Source organism: Manis javanica, chromosome 3, assembly GCF_040802235.1.
Source record: "Manis javanica isolate MJ-LG chromosome 3, MJ_LKY, whole genome shotgun sequence".
In the NCBI taxonomy this organism is placed as follows: Eukaryota; Metazoa; Chordata; class Mammalia; order Pholidota; family Manidae; genus Manis; species Manis javanica.
Genome location: NC_133158.1, coordinates 56,486,891 through 56,503,865, shown reverse-complemented (window position 1 = coordinate 56,503,865; position 16,975 = coordinate 56,486,891). Strand labels below are relative to the sequence as shown.

The 16,975-nt window shown below is 33.4% G+C and overlaps 1 protein-coding gene across 5 annotated transcripts in view; it reads right to left on the bottom strand.

The window, feature by feature from the left end:
- Positions 1–16,975, bottom strand: part of ZNF148 (zinc finger protein 148) — a 124,434-nt gene that overhangs the window by 11,875 nt on the left and 95,584 nt on the right. For all 5 annotated transcript variants that reach the window (XM_073231496.1, XM_073231497.1, XM_037013090.2 and 2 more), the window contains 2 exons: positions 16,293–16,416; positions 14,889–14,972 (listed from right to left, as the gene is read on the bottom strand). In XM_073231496.1, the coding sequence (XP_073087597.1) occupies positions 14,889–14,972; positions 16,293–16,416 (208 nt within the window). The remainder of the gene's footprint in view (positions 1–14,888; positions 14,973–16,292; positions 16,417–16,975) is intronic.

The window sequence follows — 16,975 nt, the reverse complement described above, 5'->3', positions numbered from 1 at the left end:
TCTCCTATTGTTTTTGCTCTCCTTTTTTAAGTAGCCATTCTGGAAATAAAACTTCTTAAAATTTAATTTTTGTCATTTAAGGGTACTTGCATGACTCAAAAAAAAATCAAATAAAAAAAGTATACAGGAAAACATCTTCCTACCTTTGCCCCTCCATAGGCAACCACCTGTTTCTTTCCAGTTTCTTAACACAAGGCAAATGCAAAAATAAGCACATATTCTCTTTATTTTTCCTTCATTCCTATATAAAGATAGCATATTCTACTCAGTGTTCCACATCTTTTTTTTTCTTCAGCAGTTTAAGAGATCTTACCAGTAGAGAAAGAACTAATCTCTTGACAGCTGGTAAGTTTCACTGATGGGTAGAAATGCATTCATTTAACCAGTCCCCTGTTATTTCCAAACATTTATTATTATTTGTAATAAATACCTTGTAAATATATTAATTTACACATTTGCAGGTACAACTGTAAGATAAACTCTCAAAACAGAATTTCTGCTCAAATAATAAACTTGTGGTTTTGAAACACACTAATTGATCTCCACAGATGTTGTGTGTATATGAACATTCTCCTAGAACCCTGCCATACACAACTATGTTGTTAAACTTCTCGATGACTGAAAATTTAGTATGTGAAAACAGTATCTCTTATGAGGCTGAGCCCTTTTATGTGTCATTTTCTGTGAACTACTTGTGCATATCTTTCACTTTTACTAGGTTGCTGGTCTATCGGTCTTTCTCTTGATGATTTTTAAGAGCTTTATTAAAGAGACTGGTCATTTATATGAGTTCCAGAAATTTTTTTTTTTTTTAATTGGCTTTTCTTGATACTGGAAGTGGAGTTGTTTGGTTACCAGGTGTTTTAATTTTTAGGTAGTTGAATTTATCAGTGTCCTCTTAAGGACATTAGATTTTAAAAGGACTTACTTAGCACTTTCCCATTCCAATCTGCCTGTATTTTCATGATGCATTTATAATTCCATCTTTTACATGACATCTAATAGATACGGAGTTCATCCTGAGGTAGAATGTGAGGTACAGATAAAACTTTTTCCAGATGGCCATCCAATTTTCCCAACACCATTTACTGTAAAGTTCAGCTTTTCTTGATCACGTTTTCTGTCATTTCTTAATCATACTCATACACTAGTTAAGTTTCATGGGTCTATTTCTAGACCGTTTCTCTTTTGTTCCATTGGTCTAAATAGCTATACCCAAAATGTTTTAGTATTACAACTTTATAATTTATCATCACATAGGGCTGGTCCCTCTCATTGTTTTCCTTTGTTATTGTCTTGTTTTCCACTTTCCATATATTACACATCAGAATTAGCTTGTCTAGTACCTGGGCTGGGAGAAATGGGGAGCTACCTGAAATGTTAACTTAATGAAAATCGATATCCTTTATGATGCTGTTTGTTCTCACTAGAAAAAAACAAGGGGGTACATTCTCCCATTTGATCAAGTTCTGTTTTGCGTACCCTCAAAAGGGTTGTAATGATTTCTTCATTTGGCGTTTTCCAGATTTCTTGTTGATGTAAAAAGGGTGTTTTCTTCCACTGTGTCTTCTATTATGTGTGTGTGCGTACATGTATGTGTACATAAAAAGTGTATGCTAATCTACTATTTCTAAGAATTTGCTAGTTTACAAGTAATTTTTCAGTTAACTCACTCTTACAGATTATGCAAGTTTACAGTAATATTGTTTCCCCATTTCTCCACCTGTTTTTCTTTTATTTACTTTTGTAAGCTACTATTCTCAAACACTATATTGAAAACTAATGGTGATAATGTGCCCAATGATGTACCCCCATCACTGAACTTTAGTAAGTATCAACAATACTTTCACTTCATTTAACTCTTCCTGTTATTTGTTTTATCCATTATAATCAAGTACACTTTTACAGGAAAAAACATAAAAGTAAACAAATCATAATCATAGCTCACTGAATTTTCATCAGTTCAACCAAAGCATTCAAGCAGTACTCATAATCAAGAAATAAAACAATGCCGCATCCCCTAAGTGCCTTTTGAAGCCTCACGTGGTCACTAGCCTCTCAATAATAACCACTAACATCAAAGGTTAGCTTCACCTTTAATGAATTATTGCAGAAAATTTAAAGGACATAAAATAATATATAGAAGGTACCCTCACAGTATTTTAAAAATAAATTTACTTATATGCAATAATATACCTACACAAAAATATATAAAACATATATAGAGTTTGATGAGTTTTCTCAAAATTAACCTGTATAAATCAGCATCCCAAACAAGAGAACACTGTAAGCACCACAGAAGTGCTTCTGTCCCTCTCCTTCAGTAACTGATATCCTGATTTCTAACACATAATTCATTTGGCCTTGTTTATGAACTTCACATGAATGGAGTCACACAGTATATATTTTGTGTCTGGCTACTTTCATCAATGCTATGCTTTTAAGATTTATCCACAATATGGTGTCAAGTATTCCAAGATGACGTCAGTACGACGATTTATTCATTCAACTCTTAATGGGAGTCTGGGGTGTTCCCAGTTTTTGGCTATTAATAACAATGCTGCTTTAATGTTCTTGTACATCTTTTGGTAAATATGCACTATATATGCACATAACTAGGAATGAAAATAATATATCATAGGGTTTGTGTATATGTAGCCTTGGTAGATACAGTTTACTAAAGTGGATTGTCCAATTTTCACACCCACCAGCAGTAGTATATAAGAGTTCCAATAGCTTCACCTCCTTCCAAGTATTTTATACAGTTTTTATTTTTCATTTTAGACACCCTGGGGTACGTGCAAGTGGTATCAGATTGCAATCGTTAAGTAATTTTCCTGATGGCTAATGAAATTATGTTTACTGATGTTTACTTCATGTTTACTGATCATTTGGATATCTTTTTTGTTGTTTGTTAAAGCATTCTGTACACTTTTCTGTTAGTTTATCATTTCCTTAATAAAATCAGTAGGAATTCTTTACATACTTGTCTGACATAGCTTTTACTTTCTTAATGGTGTCTTTAATTAACAAAAAGTCTTAACGTTCATGTAACCCAATTTATCAATTTTTTCTATTATGACTAGCACTTGCTATATCCCCACAGAGAAACGTTATATCTCATGCCTGTTTTCATTTTTTCCTCCTGGGTATTTTCCATTGATGTCTTCCAATTCATTAACCTCCTCTTTACTGCCTCTATTCTTCCATTAAACCTATATTATGTTCTTTATAACAGTTATGTTTTTCAGTTCTAGAATTTTCATTTGCTTTTTTAGAGACTGGAATTCTCTAATAAAATTCTCCATCTTTTCATCTTTTTTCTGTACCTTTTCTATTATTGTCTTAAACATATTAGTCACAGTCTAAATTTCAAAGCCCTTCTCTAAAACTCCAATATCTGGAGCACCCAAGAGATTATTTTTATTATTTTGACTCACTTGCCTTTTTGTGATTCTGTCCTATCACTTGATATGTACTGTAATTTTTGAAAGCAAAACAAAATATGAAAAATTATAGAGGCTCTGGGTCATATTATCTTCTCTTAAAGATGGCTCACCCTTTCCTCTAATCACTTATTGTGGGGTATGATAACCTAAATCCCCAAATGGATTAATAACTACTTGAGACTAGGTTATTTTATAGCAAAAACAAGACTCTGGCTTTTCAAATAAATGCTTTTTCCCCCCATTTCTTGTCTACTTTCAAAAAATGCTAACGAGGCAAACTGCCTTAGTGCTTTAAAATATAGTACTTAGTACCAACAACTATGATACTTTCATAGTAGTATTTCTAAAATTACATAACCTATGAATTTCATTATGGTCTTTGAGATTATTCAATATGAACGAGGATCTTTGCTTTTTGAGGTTGTATCATTAACATATAATGTGGTAACAGCATTTTAATTGTTGCAAGCAAAGCATAAATCTGATAAATTATATTCTATGTAATTAGAATAAACACAAATAAGTCATATGTTAAAAATATTTTCCAAAGGTAATTTTTCATACGATGTAAGTTAATTCTTTTAGTGCTTCAATTTGGTACTAAAGACTGATTTATGTGAAATACATAGCTTCACTAGTTTTTTAAATAATAGAAGTTATCTTAGAGTACTTACATTGTCTACTGAATACAAAAAGTTATTCATACTGTTCTTTGAAATATGTAGTAAAACTTATGTTCCACATTAATAAGCAGAAAAACAAAGCCTAGTATTTTTGCCAAATTTTTTGTTTTCAATTTCTGCTAATTTCAGAAAATACATTAATGTAAATTCATCACCATTTTACTTTTTATTTTGCATTAGAAATATGAAATTAATATTGTGTGTAAAAATGAAATTAAATGTGGCATTATCTTGGGAAATACCAGTCTTTCAAGAAAACAATGTTTTTCTATCAATTTAAAAAAAAGTTTATGGAAGAAAAAACTGCAAAGTACATATCATGTATAAATATATAAAGAACACTCAAAGCTCTGTAAGAAAATAAACAATCCAATTATTTTTAATGGGAAAAAGAAGAAGAGACACTTTATACCACGTCCCTCTCCAAATATGCATATATCCACACAGATGGCAAATAGGCAAATGAGAAGATACTCAACATGTTTGATCCTTAGGGATATGCAAATTAAAACCAGAGTAAGATACCAGTACACACCTAGTAGAAATAATGTGACAATGCCAAGTGTTGTCAAGGTTGCAGATCAATTAGAACTTGTAAGTTACTATGGGAATGCAAAATGATATTCACTTTGGAAAAGTTTAGTGGTTTCTTATAAAGTTATATATATACTTACCATATGACCCAGCAATTCCATTTTTAGGTTCCCCAGTAAAGTAAAAATACGTTCATAAAAGAGCTATAGGTAAATTTTTATAGGAGCTTTATTCATAATCACCAAAACTGGAAACAACCCAAATATAACTCAATAGAACAGATGAACCAACTGTGGTATATCCACTCAACAGAATAATGCTAGCAGGAAAAAAGAATGAATTACTCATGCATCAACAACACACGTAACTCTCAAAGGCACTATGATAAGTGGAAAAAGCCACACTCAAAAGGCTATAGATATACAAATTCAATTTGTAATATTGTGGAAGAGGCAAAACTATGGAGACAGTAAAACATAATCAGTGTTTGCCATAGGATGGGGGTAGGGGGGTGGCTGACTTCAAAAAGATATGGGAGACTTTGGGGAATGACGAAACTGTTCTACACGTTTACTGTGGCAGTGGTTACACAAATGTATACTGTTTTATACATACTGTACACACTAAAAGTAGTAAAGCTTATTGCATATAAATTATACCTTAATTTAACATTGGAAAAATCCTCAGCTATTTTGCAAAATAAAATAAATCACTATTATTAGTCCCTCTTCCTCCAAAAGATTGAAAATGTCCAACTCATGGATGAATAAATAAGTAGTAGGAACTTACTTAAGTTCTCTTTTGATTATCTTGATTTTCTCAGTGCAATAGGAAGCAGGCAATAAGCTAAAAGTAAGAGCATAGAAGGAAATGTTGGAGGTTTATATAAAGTATGAAGTATGAAATACTTGTTTGGGAGAAAAGGTTTGCAAGCTTCTTCTGTTGAACATTATTAAGTATTTTAGGCTTTGAGGGACATACAATCTCTGTCAGTTACTCAACTCTGCTATTGTAGGGAGAAAATAGCCCTAGACATTGTATAAAGGAGTGGGTATAGCTACGGTCCAAAAAAAGTAAAATCACAATAGCAGGTGGAACTGACCCACAGGCTGAAATACATACCCCATCTAGATGATTGGTAGGATGAATAGACTACGGAAACAAATGATTTCCAGTAGTATTAAGTGCCTACCTGAAGTTTAAAGTCACCCTAGATCAGCATAGCTTTTTATATTATTCCAGAGATGGAAAGAGTTAAACTTCCCAAAGGAGTAATTTAGCAAGTAAGTACGATGTATGAGAGAGAGTAAGGTGTATGAGTGTAAGCGAGGGAGTTATAATGACAAATGATGATGGAATTTAAACTAGGTAAGGAAAGTGATGAAGACATGAAGAAAAGAAGGGATGGTGAAAAGGAGGTAACATCGCTGGATTATAGGTCCTAATGGAGATAAAAGATAATTAAAAATCTAAGAACTAGAAGGCATCAGCAGGAAAGACAGAAAGGAGGTAGTGCTTGGAAAATGAGAAACTGAAACCATGAAGAGATTGAATTTGGTAACCACTAGTCTAGGACATGACCAAGAGTGAGGCAGAATACATGTCATGATCACCAACAAAGTAGAGATCCAGAACTGACAGAATAGGCATTCAAAGAATAAACTTGGACAGGGATCAGCAAGTGTTTTCAATAAAGGGACTAACAGTAAACATATTAAATTTTGTGGTCAAAAAAAGGCAAAATCAAGGATGTCGTATTCATGCTCATGTAACAAAAAAAAATTGCATGACCTTTTTGTTGATGAAATGCAAAATATAATGATAATAATAATAATAATAGAATGTTACAGATGTACTAATCAGAAGACTGAAATTCTTTTTTATGGGAGGAGGTAGCATTTTGCTGAACTGGGATTCCAAGTTAGTGTTCCCTATCATCAAAGTTAATTGCAAGTGTTCATCTGCTAGGGATTTGCCATGAGATTTCACGTATTCTATCTTTGAAATTGTCTTGTCACAAGGATAGGTACTGACATCAATCCATGAAAACACAATTTTAATTAAGAGATTTTTATCACTTCAAATCATATGGCATTTGTCTTTCTCCACCTGTCTTTATTTTACTGAGCATAATACCGTCTAGATACATGTGGAATATAAAAACAAAGCAAAACACAATGAGCAGAACAGCAAGAGACTCAAAGACACTGAGAAGTGACTAATGGTTACTATGGGGGGAAGGGTTGTAATGGGTGGGTAGAGAGGGCAAGGGGTTCAAGGGGCACAAAAACTCTCAATCATAATATAAGTTGGTCAGGGGGCTAGTAGTACAGCATGGAGAATATAGTCAGTGATTCTGTAACATCTTCCTATGTTGGCAGATAGTAACCACACTAAGTGGGGGTGAGGACTTAATAATATGGGTACTATTGAACCATTGTGTTGTATATTTGAAACCAATATAAGATTGTATATCAACCATACTTCGATTTAAAAAGAAAAAGAATAAAAATGATCACTTGGAAGGCATTTATAGAATTCTATTAGATTTTCTGGGTAGACTTAGTAATATGGGTACTGTTGAACCATTGTGTTGTATATTTGAAACCAATATAAGATTGTATATCAACCATACTTCGATTTAAAAAGAAAAAGAATAAAAATGATCACTTGGAGCATTTATAGAACTCTATTAGATTTTCTGTAATAGCATAGCCTTTGGCATGCTATTACATTGCAAATTACCTATTTCCAAGTGAAGATTATGTGAGTTAAATTTCATAATGCTGTTTTTACAGGGTTTTTTTTTTTTTTTTGTGTGTGTGTGTGTGTGTTTCAATGAAGATTTATTTTCAAAACAGTCAGTGGACTGGCTTTGGCCCATGATCCTTAGTTTGCACACACCTGCTTTAGCTATTCTGGCGTAATTATTGCTTCACTTAATTAACATTAGTTATTAAATTTACAGGGTTTTTTGTTTTGTTTCTCTTAAAAAGAATACATAAGAAGACATCATTTCAATGTAACCTGCAATGGACTTCACTAAGATGCATTAAAACTGATGGTGGGAGAAATATGTGTGGAGCAGAAAAGGTTTAGCTGGACTCATTTACAAAGCTTGAGAAAATGTAAACCATTTAAAGCTATGGCTATTTATTACATAAGCAGTACTTTGTGAAAAATATTTGAATATATATTGTAGCTTAATGAATTATGAAATATGGAAACTTCCTTTGTACTTGCATCAAGATCCCAAAACTGAGGAAAATGTAGTTTGAGCTACCTTCCTCCCATCTGCATAGGAATGGAGATTCTGCTTCTTGTAACTTGTAACATTTGAAGTGCATAAAGCAGCATTTTGTGATTCAACATTGGCAGCTGTCAAAATGACTTCACTGCAGAAGTTTCACTACTAGCACTGCTTTCCCTTGTTATATTAGGTTTAATTTATTAAGAAACATTTTCAAGTCTTTAGGAAATAAAAGCCATTCTGCAGTGTTCGGCAATAATGCTGAGAATGGTTCCTCTAATTCAGAAAAATTTTAACCTGGGCTCTAAACTCAAAAACCCCTAATAAAACTTAACTAGTTCCAAGATACTAAACTGCTATTTAGGAGGGTAAGTCAGATATTCAGCTACTGTATCAGACAAAAATTCATAGTACCAGTGACGGTTAAATCCACTAGCACAAATGAAGTCTGCTGTCCACACTACTGGTTCATCGACAAATAATATAGGCAAATGTTTTCCACAAAGTATTGCTCATATAACAGGCTTAGCTTTAAATGCTTTACATTTTCCCAAGCTTTGTAAATTGGCCCAAGCTTTTTTCTGCTCTCCATGTTTCTCCACCATCAGTGAGTTTTAACATATCTTAGTGAGGTCTCCTTCAGATTACACTGAAAAAATGTTTTCCCACTTTTTTTTCTTAAGAAATAAAAAAACAGATTTATGAGATTTAATTCACATACCATGCAATTCAACCATTTAAGGTATGTAATTCCATTTTGAAAATATTCTTGCCTGTAGTTGTTCCACAGTGGCTAATTTTTCAGTTACTTTAAACTTGGCATTGTCTCTTGGAAAACAACTGAGTAGTACTGGTAACTTCTGTCAGCTCATTATGAGCCAAAGAAACCACTAGAAATCATTTTACCTTATTTTTTTAATTGACTATTGCTGTTGCTCCATGACAGATTTCATTTGAAAACCAAGTTTCCACAATGAGAGCTCAAAAATTATTACCCTAATTTCATTCCTTTAGTTCCCTCTGTTTGAACTGTCATGTAATTTCACCTATATTTATTCTTCCTCTGGAATAATTTTCATAACATTTCTTTCAATTTGTAGTGTTAATGTCTCATTCATAAGCTGAGGCCCTCCTCATCACTTTGGCTAGAGCATGATACTGGCATTCCTAAGAAATCACACTATAAAGGTAATTGTTTCAGTGAGGGAGAAAAAAATGATTTGGATTAGTTTTAGAAGTCACTTTACTACACTGGGGAAAAAACTTAATAGCTAGATAATTATTCAAATACTGTTGAGCAAATCCACACTATAACAAAAGTAGTAGCTTCAACTCTCAGTTCAGTGCAATAATTATTTAATGTAAACTTTGTTTTTATACACAATATTCAGGAATATATTTACCATTCAAGAACTGTTATCTAAAATAATATCCAAAATAAAAACAATTCAAATGTTAACAGCTTACAAATACAGAATAGCATATAAAAGACACTGGGAGTAATTACCAAAAATGCTATCATTCTGCGAAACTGTTACCATTGCCTATTTCTTGGCTACAATAATTTTCTTTTTAATATCGTAAAAAGTCTAGGTAACATTAGCCACTGAGTAAATTTTCCTACTAAATAATAATCTAGGATAATCTAGAAAGCAGAGCATCAGGCAGCGGTTTTGGTAGGCAGCCCTACCCCTCCCTATGACAATCATTCTCTTTTCCACTCTTGCTTAGCATCTCATTTCCTTCCCTTAGTAACAGCCCCTCAAACGCCTCCTGCCCAGTCCCTAATATTTATGTCTATGGCCTCTGTATAAGGGAAATCCTTGCATTTGTTACTTTTTAAAATACCTTTCAGTTCCAGGTTCCCATGAGTCCATTGTCCATTTATACCCAATTCTCATGTAAAAAAATAAAATGTCCTAAGAACAGGCAACCTAAAATTCTAAAGTTACATCTTCTCAAGACTCTAGAGTTAAAACTGATCAGACTCCATGTCTTTTCCTCTATCCAATGATAATGAACTAAAAGGTAGGCAAGAACATAACTGACCGATTTTTAAGGATGAATGACATTTCTCCATTATATAAGCACAACAGGCTTATACAGAATATTATGTAGCTATATAATTATAAGAATAAGAATCAAACAGTAGTGCTATATACGTTGCTTTTTGTATTGGTATTCATTTTACTTTTTCACAACTGCATTTGTCTTTTTTAATTTTAAATATTAATCTGTAATCCAGTCAATTCCTCAAGGTTAAGAGTTGCCTGAATGTATTTTCTGGAATAATTAAAATACACAATGAGGTTCTTGCCAAGCAGTCATCATTCTTTGAGTACCTTTAGAAAGTCCACATCAAAATAGTGAAATGTAGGTAGAAAGAATCAAGTAAGCCATGTAAAGAATTTACAGAGGGATGAAAACATATTGGGGGAAAAAAAATCAATAAACATTTACTTGATTGTCTATCAGCTTTTTACACAGCCATGAAGAGGAGACAATACAGAGTTCTACAGAAAATAAAGAGTAGAAAGTCCTTGCATCAATGACCAACAATGCAAACAGCATAAAAGCAGCATGGGAGATGAAACTGGATAGATTAAAATGCTTTTATTTGTGTTTTATGTGTAACCAAATCTTTCACTGTGAATTATTAACAGTTTAGTAGAGGAAAAAATCTGGTTGCTGAGAGCTTTGTTACACCAGAGAACGTCAGTCACAACAATCTGTACTTTCCTGCTTAATCTTTCTTGGCGCACTCTGACCACACCAGTGCTGTCTGACTGCTGCAGTCACAAGACCAGGATCTCAGAGTGCAGGCAACATTCACAGTAGACAAACAGTATTCAGTTCCTTCACAAGTCAAGAGTTAAACTCCAACTAGCTCTGTAACATTTTCTTTTAATAAAACCTTTTCATTAGAGCTAATAAACTATAAGTGAGTGAGGGCTTAAAAATAATGAGAGAAAATTGTAATTTTTATTATTAACTAAACCACACTGAAGGAAATACAGTGTTGAGCTAACTTAGTGAAGGGTGAATCAACAATCTCTGACTTCACCCCACTAGCCCAACTAGTTTTAAAAAAAAAATTAATGCTATTATTCAGCAACTTAACATGGTGTGAATAAAAGTCACAGTCGAGAAAAAGAAGAACAATATATCTTTTTAGGCGTGCAGAATGCTAACTTAGAAGACAGGCTTTTCCAGTGTTTCTTACAAGTTTGTATCTATAGAACTGTACATATTTTAAGAACAAACAACTTAAAAAATATATATGGGAAAAGAGACCTAACAAATATGGTAATTTTGAATCACCTGGTTTATTTTCAAAATCTTTTATTTTTGAGGGGAAATCATTTTATAAAAATTTCCCTACGTACAGAAATGGTTGAATAACATTTTTACTAATTAAAAATAAATTATGAAAACTGCCAAAACTATAAAAAACAACCAGAATTTGATGTTAACAGTCAGAATATCAGAATAGGTATTCTGTGGCTTACTAGAGGAATGTAGAAAACTAATAAAAAATTAAAATTAAATACTGATAATTGTACCTAAGTTCTTTAGTCCTCAAACCCAACACCTCTCCCCATGGAAATAAGACTGGCATTTCCTTAGAGTAAAATGGTGACAAAGTGACTAGAAAAGAACACAACTGGTTATGTGTCATTCTAACATTTATTCTATACACACATTTGGAAATGCAAACGAACAGGCAATTAAATAAATGACCCTGATTTCATAGTAAATATGCCAGTGACGATAATGTCAAACCTTAATATGTACCTGAGCAGTAATTCTGACTCTAAACAAATGATCATCTAAGATTATCATCTTCAACCATGCTTCAAGTCCTCATTTTCTCTCCCATATCCCCAAACCTTCCACAAGTAAAGGATCTATAATATATTCACAAAAAAGATATAAAATCCCACAGTTGCCAAAAATGGCAATTCCAAGGATATTTGCATTTTGGCAGTTTTCATTGCCTTAGACTAAAGGAATAACGCTTTAACTAGAATTTTAGGGATCAGCTTCTGGATGAAATAGGTACTCTCTCCTGAAATGACACTGCATAGACTAGACCAAATGCAGGAAACATAACTAAGTGACAGCCTCTTTGGGCTGAGTTTTAATTTTCTCTACTTGAAACCAAATCAAGCTAGGTTCCTGGTTTTTAAAAGCCACAAAATATTCCTTTATTGACGGCGAGAGTAGCCAACCTGGTAACGATTTTAATGATGTTGCAAATGGAGCAGAGAATGGGCTTGGGGATTGGGAGAGTATAGCGGACAGATAATGAGACCTAAAAGGATGAAAAGGCTGTAAGGGCAACAGCCTGTAAGAACTGGTAGTTCTCACCATACAACCTTGAGGATGAGTTGTGAGGTAACTCATTACCTTCTTGACAATTTTAAAATGGATAAACATACACAGAATCTTTGTTTACTGCCATAACTATTTCAACGCATTCTTCTAAACTAAGACCCTAGAGAGAAATCCTTGGCATTGGGCACATTTTACAGTACTATCCTCCTCCAAAAATAAAAGCCATTTAAAACATGAAAGAAAGACAATAAGGACAGAATAACAATCAAAGAACATATTTGTGGTTCTAAATATACACTCGCAGATAAGTACAGCTTATAAGGTATCTTGATTATAAGACGTTACCATACTGTCTTCAGAAAGAGTCTATAAAAAGAATCAAGAAAATAAAGGACAATCTATTCCCTTTATACCAGTTCCCTCTGGCGAGTGGGGATGAGGGTGAAGGGGACAGTGGAGCAAAATGGAGTCTCTCTTCAAAAGACTTTTCTCTATTAAGGAACCACAGTGACTGGTTTGCCCTGGTTCCTCTCTCAATTCCTTTTCTTCTTCTAACTGTATTCTATATAACATGAGAATTCCACCTTTGCTTCCACCCCTTTTAGATGTTACTAAACCTGTAAGAAAGAAGGCTAAACCATGACTACTGGCTTAGTAGCAGAACAAGAAAAACTCAAAAAGGTCAAAAGATCTTGTTCTGCTGCTAGTCAGATTCTGCAGTGTTTTGCTTATGTGCTCTAGAGACAGAGACTGAGCTGGAATCTTGGCTCCATCACATACTAGACTACATAAATTTAAGCAAGTTTCTTCAGGGTGCTTTCAACTACTTTCTTATCTAAAAAATGGAGACAGGAATAACTCCTCTCTTTTAAGATTAGTATGAGGGCTAAAGGAGATATTTAACAAAACATGCAACATGATACCTGGTCTTAGTAAATTCTCAATCAATGCTAACTACCCATTATACCTTGTTTAAATCCCAGATACCCCATGGCCTAGTGAGTTGTTTTTCCAGTGAGATTACAGGATTGCGACCAGCACTTTAAAAAAGAATTTACTGCAACAGATAAGAATACAGCAGAGTGCAGTAAGGGTAAGTATTGTGTCAAAAATCCTTTTTTACCCCCAGATACACATACACACACCACACATCTTACTTAGCTTCCCGGGATTTTCCTGTGTTGCTTTCCCAATGTAACCTTCAACAGACAGCCCATCTGGCTTGTTTGGGACACAACAGCATTTTGTATAAAACTCTGTAAAACTTATTACACTACCCTTATTTATATGTGTGACTCTCCCATTAGAATGTATATTCCAAGGAAACTGCCTTATATTATATCTGTATTTCTGGCACCTGAAAAATACTGAAGGTTCAGTAAATTTTCACTGAATAAGTAAATCATCAAAATCTAATAGGTATTAAAAACATACAAAAATATTTAACTGCTTTCATTTATCATCTGATCAGGTTTTATTATTACAGAGAAATGCAAACTAAGCTATCAGTCACATAAAATCTACAAAGTTGTTCTTTCTCCTAAGTGCCTCATATACTCCTTTTCATCTGGAAGTGATGAATAAATGTTTACTTAAGACACTGAAATGGGTGGTGTGCATAATGATCTTTGAAAAGTAGAACTTCAAAGCATACAGATGTGCCTGCATAGTTGAAGTTTTATTTAAGGAGACCAGCCACATTTGTGCTTCTTTGCTAGGGGCAAAGAAGTAAAGTTACTAGGCCAAAGAGGTTCCTGCTTCTACATACAAACTGCCCAAGGATCCCCTTTCACAGGTACTGCAGGTACCATGTGAACACACTGAAATAACAACACTGGGAATGTACTTGCTTGTGTACTTAATATAAACAAATATGAATAACTTTAATAGTTTTAATATTAATTATTATCATCATTATTCTCAATTCTATTTAAACATAAGGATCAAAGTTATACACTTTCACTAACTCTGCTTTTATTCCATCACAAAAAGGTATAACACTGCTGGAAATAAATTCTAAAGAAATACTTCTTACCAGGCTTAGAGACATTAAAAGCCAAAAGTTTAAAGTCTCCTAAATCAAGGTCACATATAAAACTTGGTTTTACACTCGTCAAAAGATAAATAAATGCAAATAAATTATTTGCTCTAAAATGAGACTTTTTAAGGCGTGGGTCCCTTTATAGAGAGTGATCTTCCAAAATACATGTTTCTAAATCATTAACATCTTAGCTGAAAACTTGGAAATTTCTAACTAATCAGGATTACAACTCTCTTGATAAAGTAAGCTGTATACATGAAATAATAAGGAAAAAAATGTGAACGACAATTTTACCAACTCTAAACTTATTACACAACTTAGGAAACAGTTTTTCACATAACTCACCTTTTGTCACTAAATATATTTTAAGTTACTATGAAACTCTACTTCAAATTAATTTGTTGGTCTTGGACATTAAGCCAAGTCCTAACACTTAACACCGATTTGTTGAAGGAGGAAAAAAGGTGCACTGTGGTCTCTTTCCTTAGAAAACAATACCAATGAAAGCACCAACACTTGCTACTACTAGTAAAGATCCTTCCCTATGTCTGAAACGGCAATTTAACGAGCCTCGTAAGGGTGACAACACTCACCAGTATGAATCTTCTCATGTCTCTGCAGCAGGTACTTCTGTATGAAACGCATGTCACATTGACTACATTGAAATGGTTTTTCGCCTTAAAATAATTTCACATCCACAAATTAGTTACTGAACAAAATACAGTTTATAGTTACTATTACTGAGGAAAGATAAATCTTTTAAGTCCAAAGTCTGGAAAATTCCAAATCATCCACAAAAGTTTTTGATTCTGTTCATTAACAGTATTTACAGAATTTCATTTTCTCTCAATTTTCCCCCCAAGATTTAAAAAAATCGCGTTCTCACAATCACACAAAGAAGAGGTTAAATCTGGTCTATATCCTTCAAGGGGGAAAAAAAAGGAAATCAAACTATTTAAAACAGAATTTTAAAATCATGAGGCTACAAAGGAGTTTGCATGTTATCTATTGTGTCTTAAACATCTCCTTTTCCCTTTTATCTGGAAGAGCCACCCACCTTGTTCTCTATAGCTAACCATCACTTTTCACTTATTTTCTTCAGAACCTTTAGAACATTCTAAACATCCTTAAATAAAAGAACACAACAACCCACTGTTTCTTCAAAGGTTTCCTTTCTGTTGGAGCCTTCCTCTTAAGGGAAGTACTCTATGGTCTACCCTATGCAAAGACACTTAACCAAAAATCCTGAAACTATCCTACCTTATTACTTTCTCTCCTTTTACCACACCTTCTTAAAAGAGTAGTCTACCCTATGTCTCAAATTCTTCACCACCCACTTATGCTTTAACCCCTTATACTCTGCTTTCTTAAAAGCTACTCTTGACCTCCCTGTTATTTATTCTAATGGCTTTGTCTAGGTTCTCTCTCCCTTTCTATCCTTTCTGAAGGTTGTGTCATTGTTGATCATACCCACTTGCAATTCTCTCTCCTTTGCCTTCTAGGATACTACTGTATTTTCCTAGTTTATCAAACCTATTTTATTATTGTCTCCCCCCTGACCCCTCACTTCAATCTACATGTCTGTTTCCCCAAATATGTGATCAGTCTTTAGTACTGCTTTCTACAACTTCATGTTTTTAATTATCATTTTTTTTCACATTTGATTCCCAAATTCGTATTTCAAACTCCATCTGGACACCTTGCACAGAAAAATAAATGTTTGCAAGCTTTAGAAATACATTCTTTAACTGTTTCTCTAGCTAAAAGGAACATATTAAGCCAAAAAGTGTCCAATTAAGACTAATTAATTTTGTACATTCACGCTGTTTTCTCATTTAAAGTTTTTCCTGGTTTCCTTCTGCCATATGGCCTATGGTATCTCTATTTGAAATGCCATGTTAGCTACGGTCTTAGGAATGAATAACATTTACACAAAGATGAAAATAGCAAATATAATAATTTTAATGACCATAAGCCCATTTTAATTCAAGAAATACCTGTGTGAATGAAGACATGTCTCTGTAAGTGATAGTTCGTTCTAAAGGCAGCATTGCAGTGCTCACAAACATGAGATTTAGGGGTTTTCAAACCAAGTGATCCATCCTCATTTATTGTAAGGATCTAGTTCAAAAACAAGGGCAAAAACAAAGAGAGAAGTTTTAAAAACGCAATTTATAAAGAATTTAATTCAAACAATGGTCACCAGAGATGATGATACATTTTTTCCTAAATAATCTTGAAAGGCTATTAAAATAATGTTATTAATTGTAGGAAAGTACAATGTGACTTAGGTGGGTAAAAATTACTGATAAAACCTTGGAAGCTGGCTGAGTGATCTCAGGACTCTGCCCCGCCCTCTCCAAAGCTGATGTCTAAAGAGAATCCCGAAGTGTTCTCTGCTAGGGTTAGTACAGCTTTATTATCAATTTCAAATTCTCACATACAAAGGACAAAAGTTCATGTTTTAGACATGGTGTAAATACAGTCAGCATAGGACTGGTTAAATAAATCATGCAAAATTAATACAATTTAATATTATATGATTATAAAATAAAATGAGAAAGCTCTCTATATACTTATAAAAGCTCCGGGATTTACTGTTAAGTGAAAAAAGCAGAGTTCAGAAGCCAGTATAATTTCACTAGTCTTTGTACGAAAGAGAGTACATATAGGAATATAT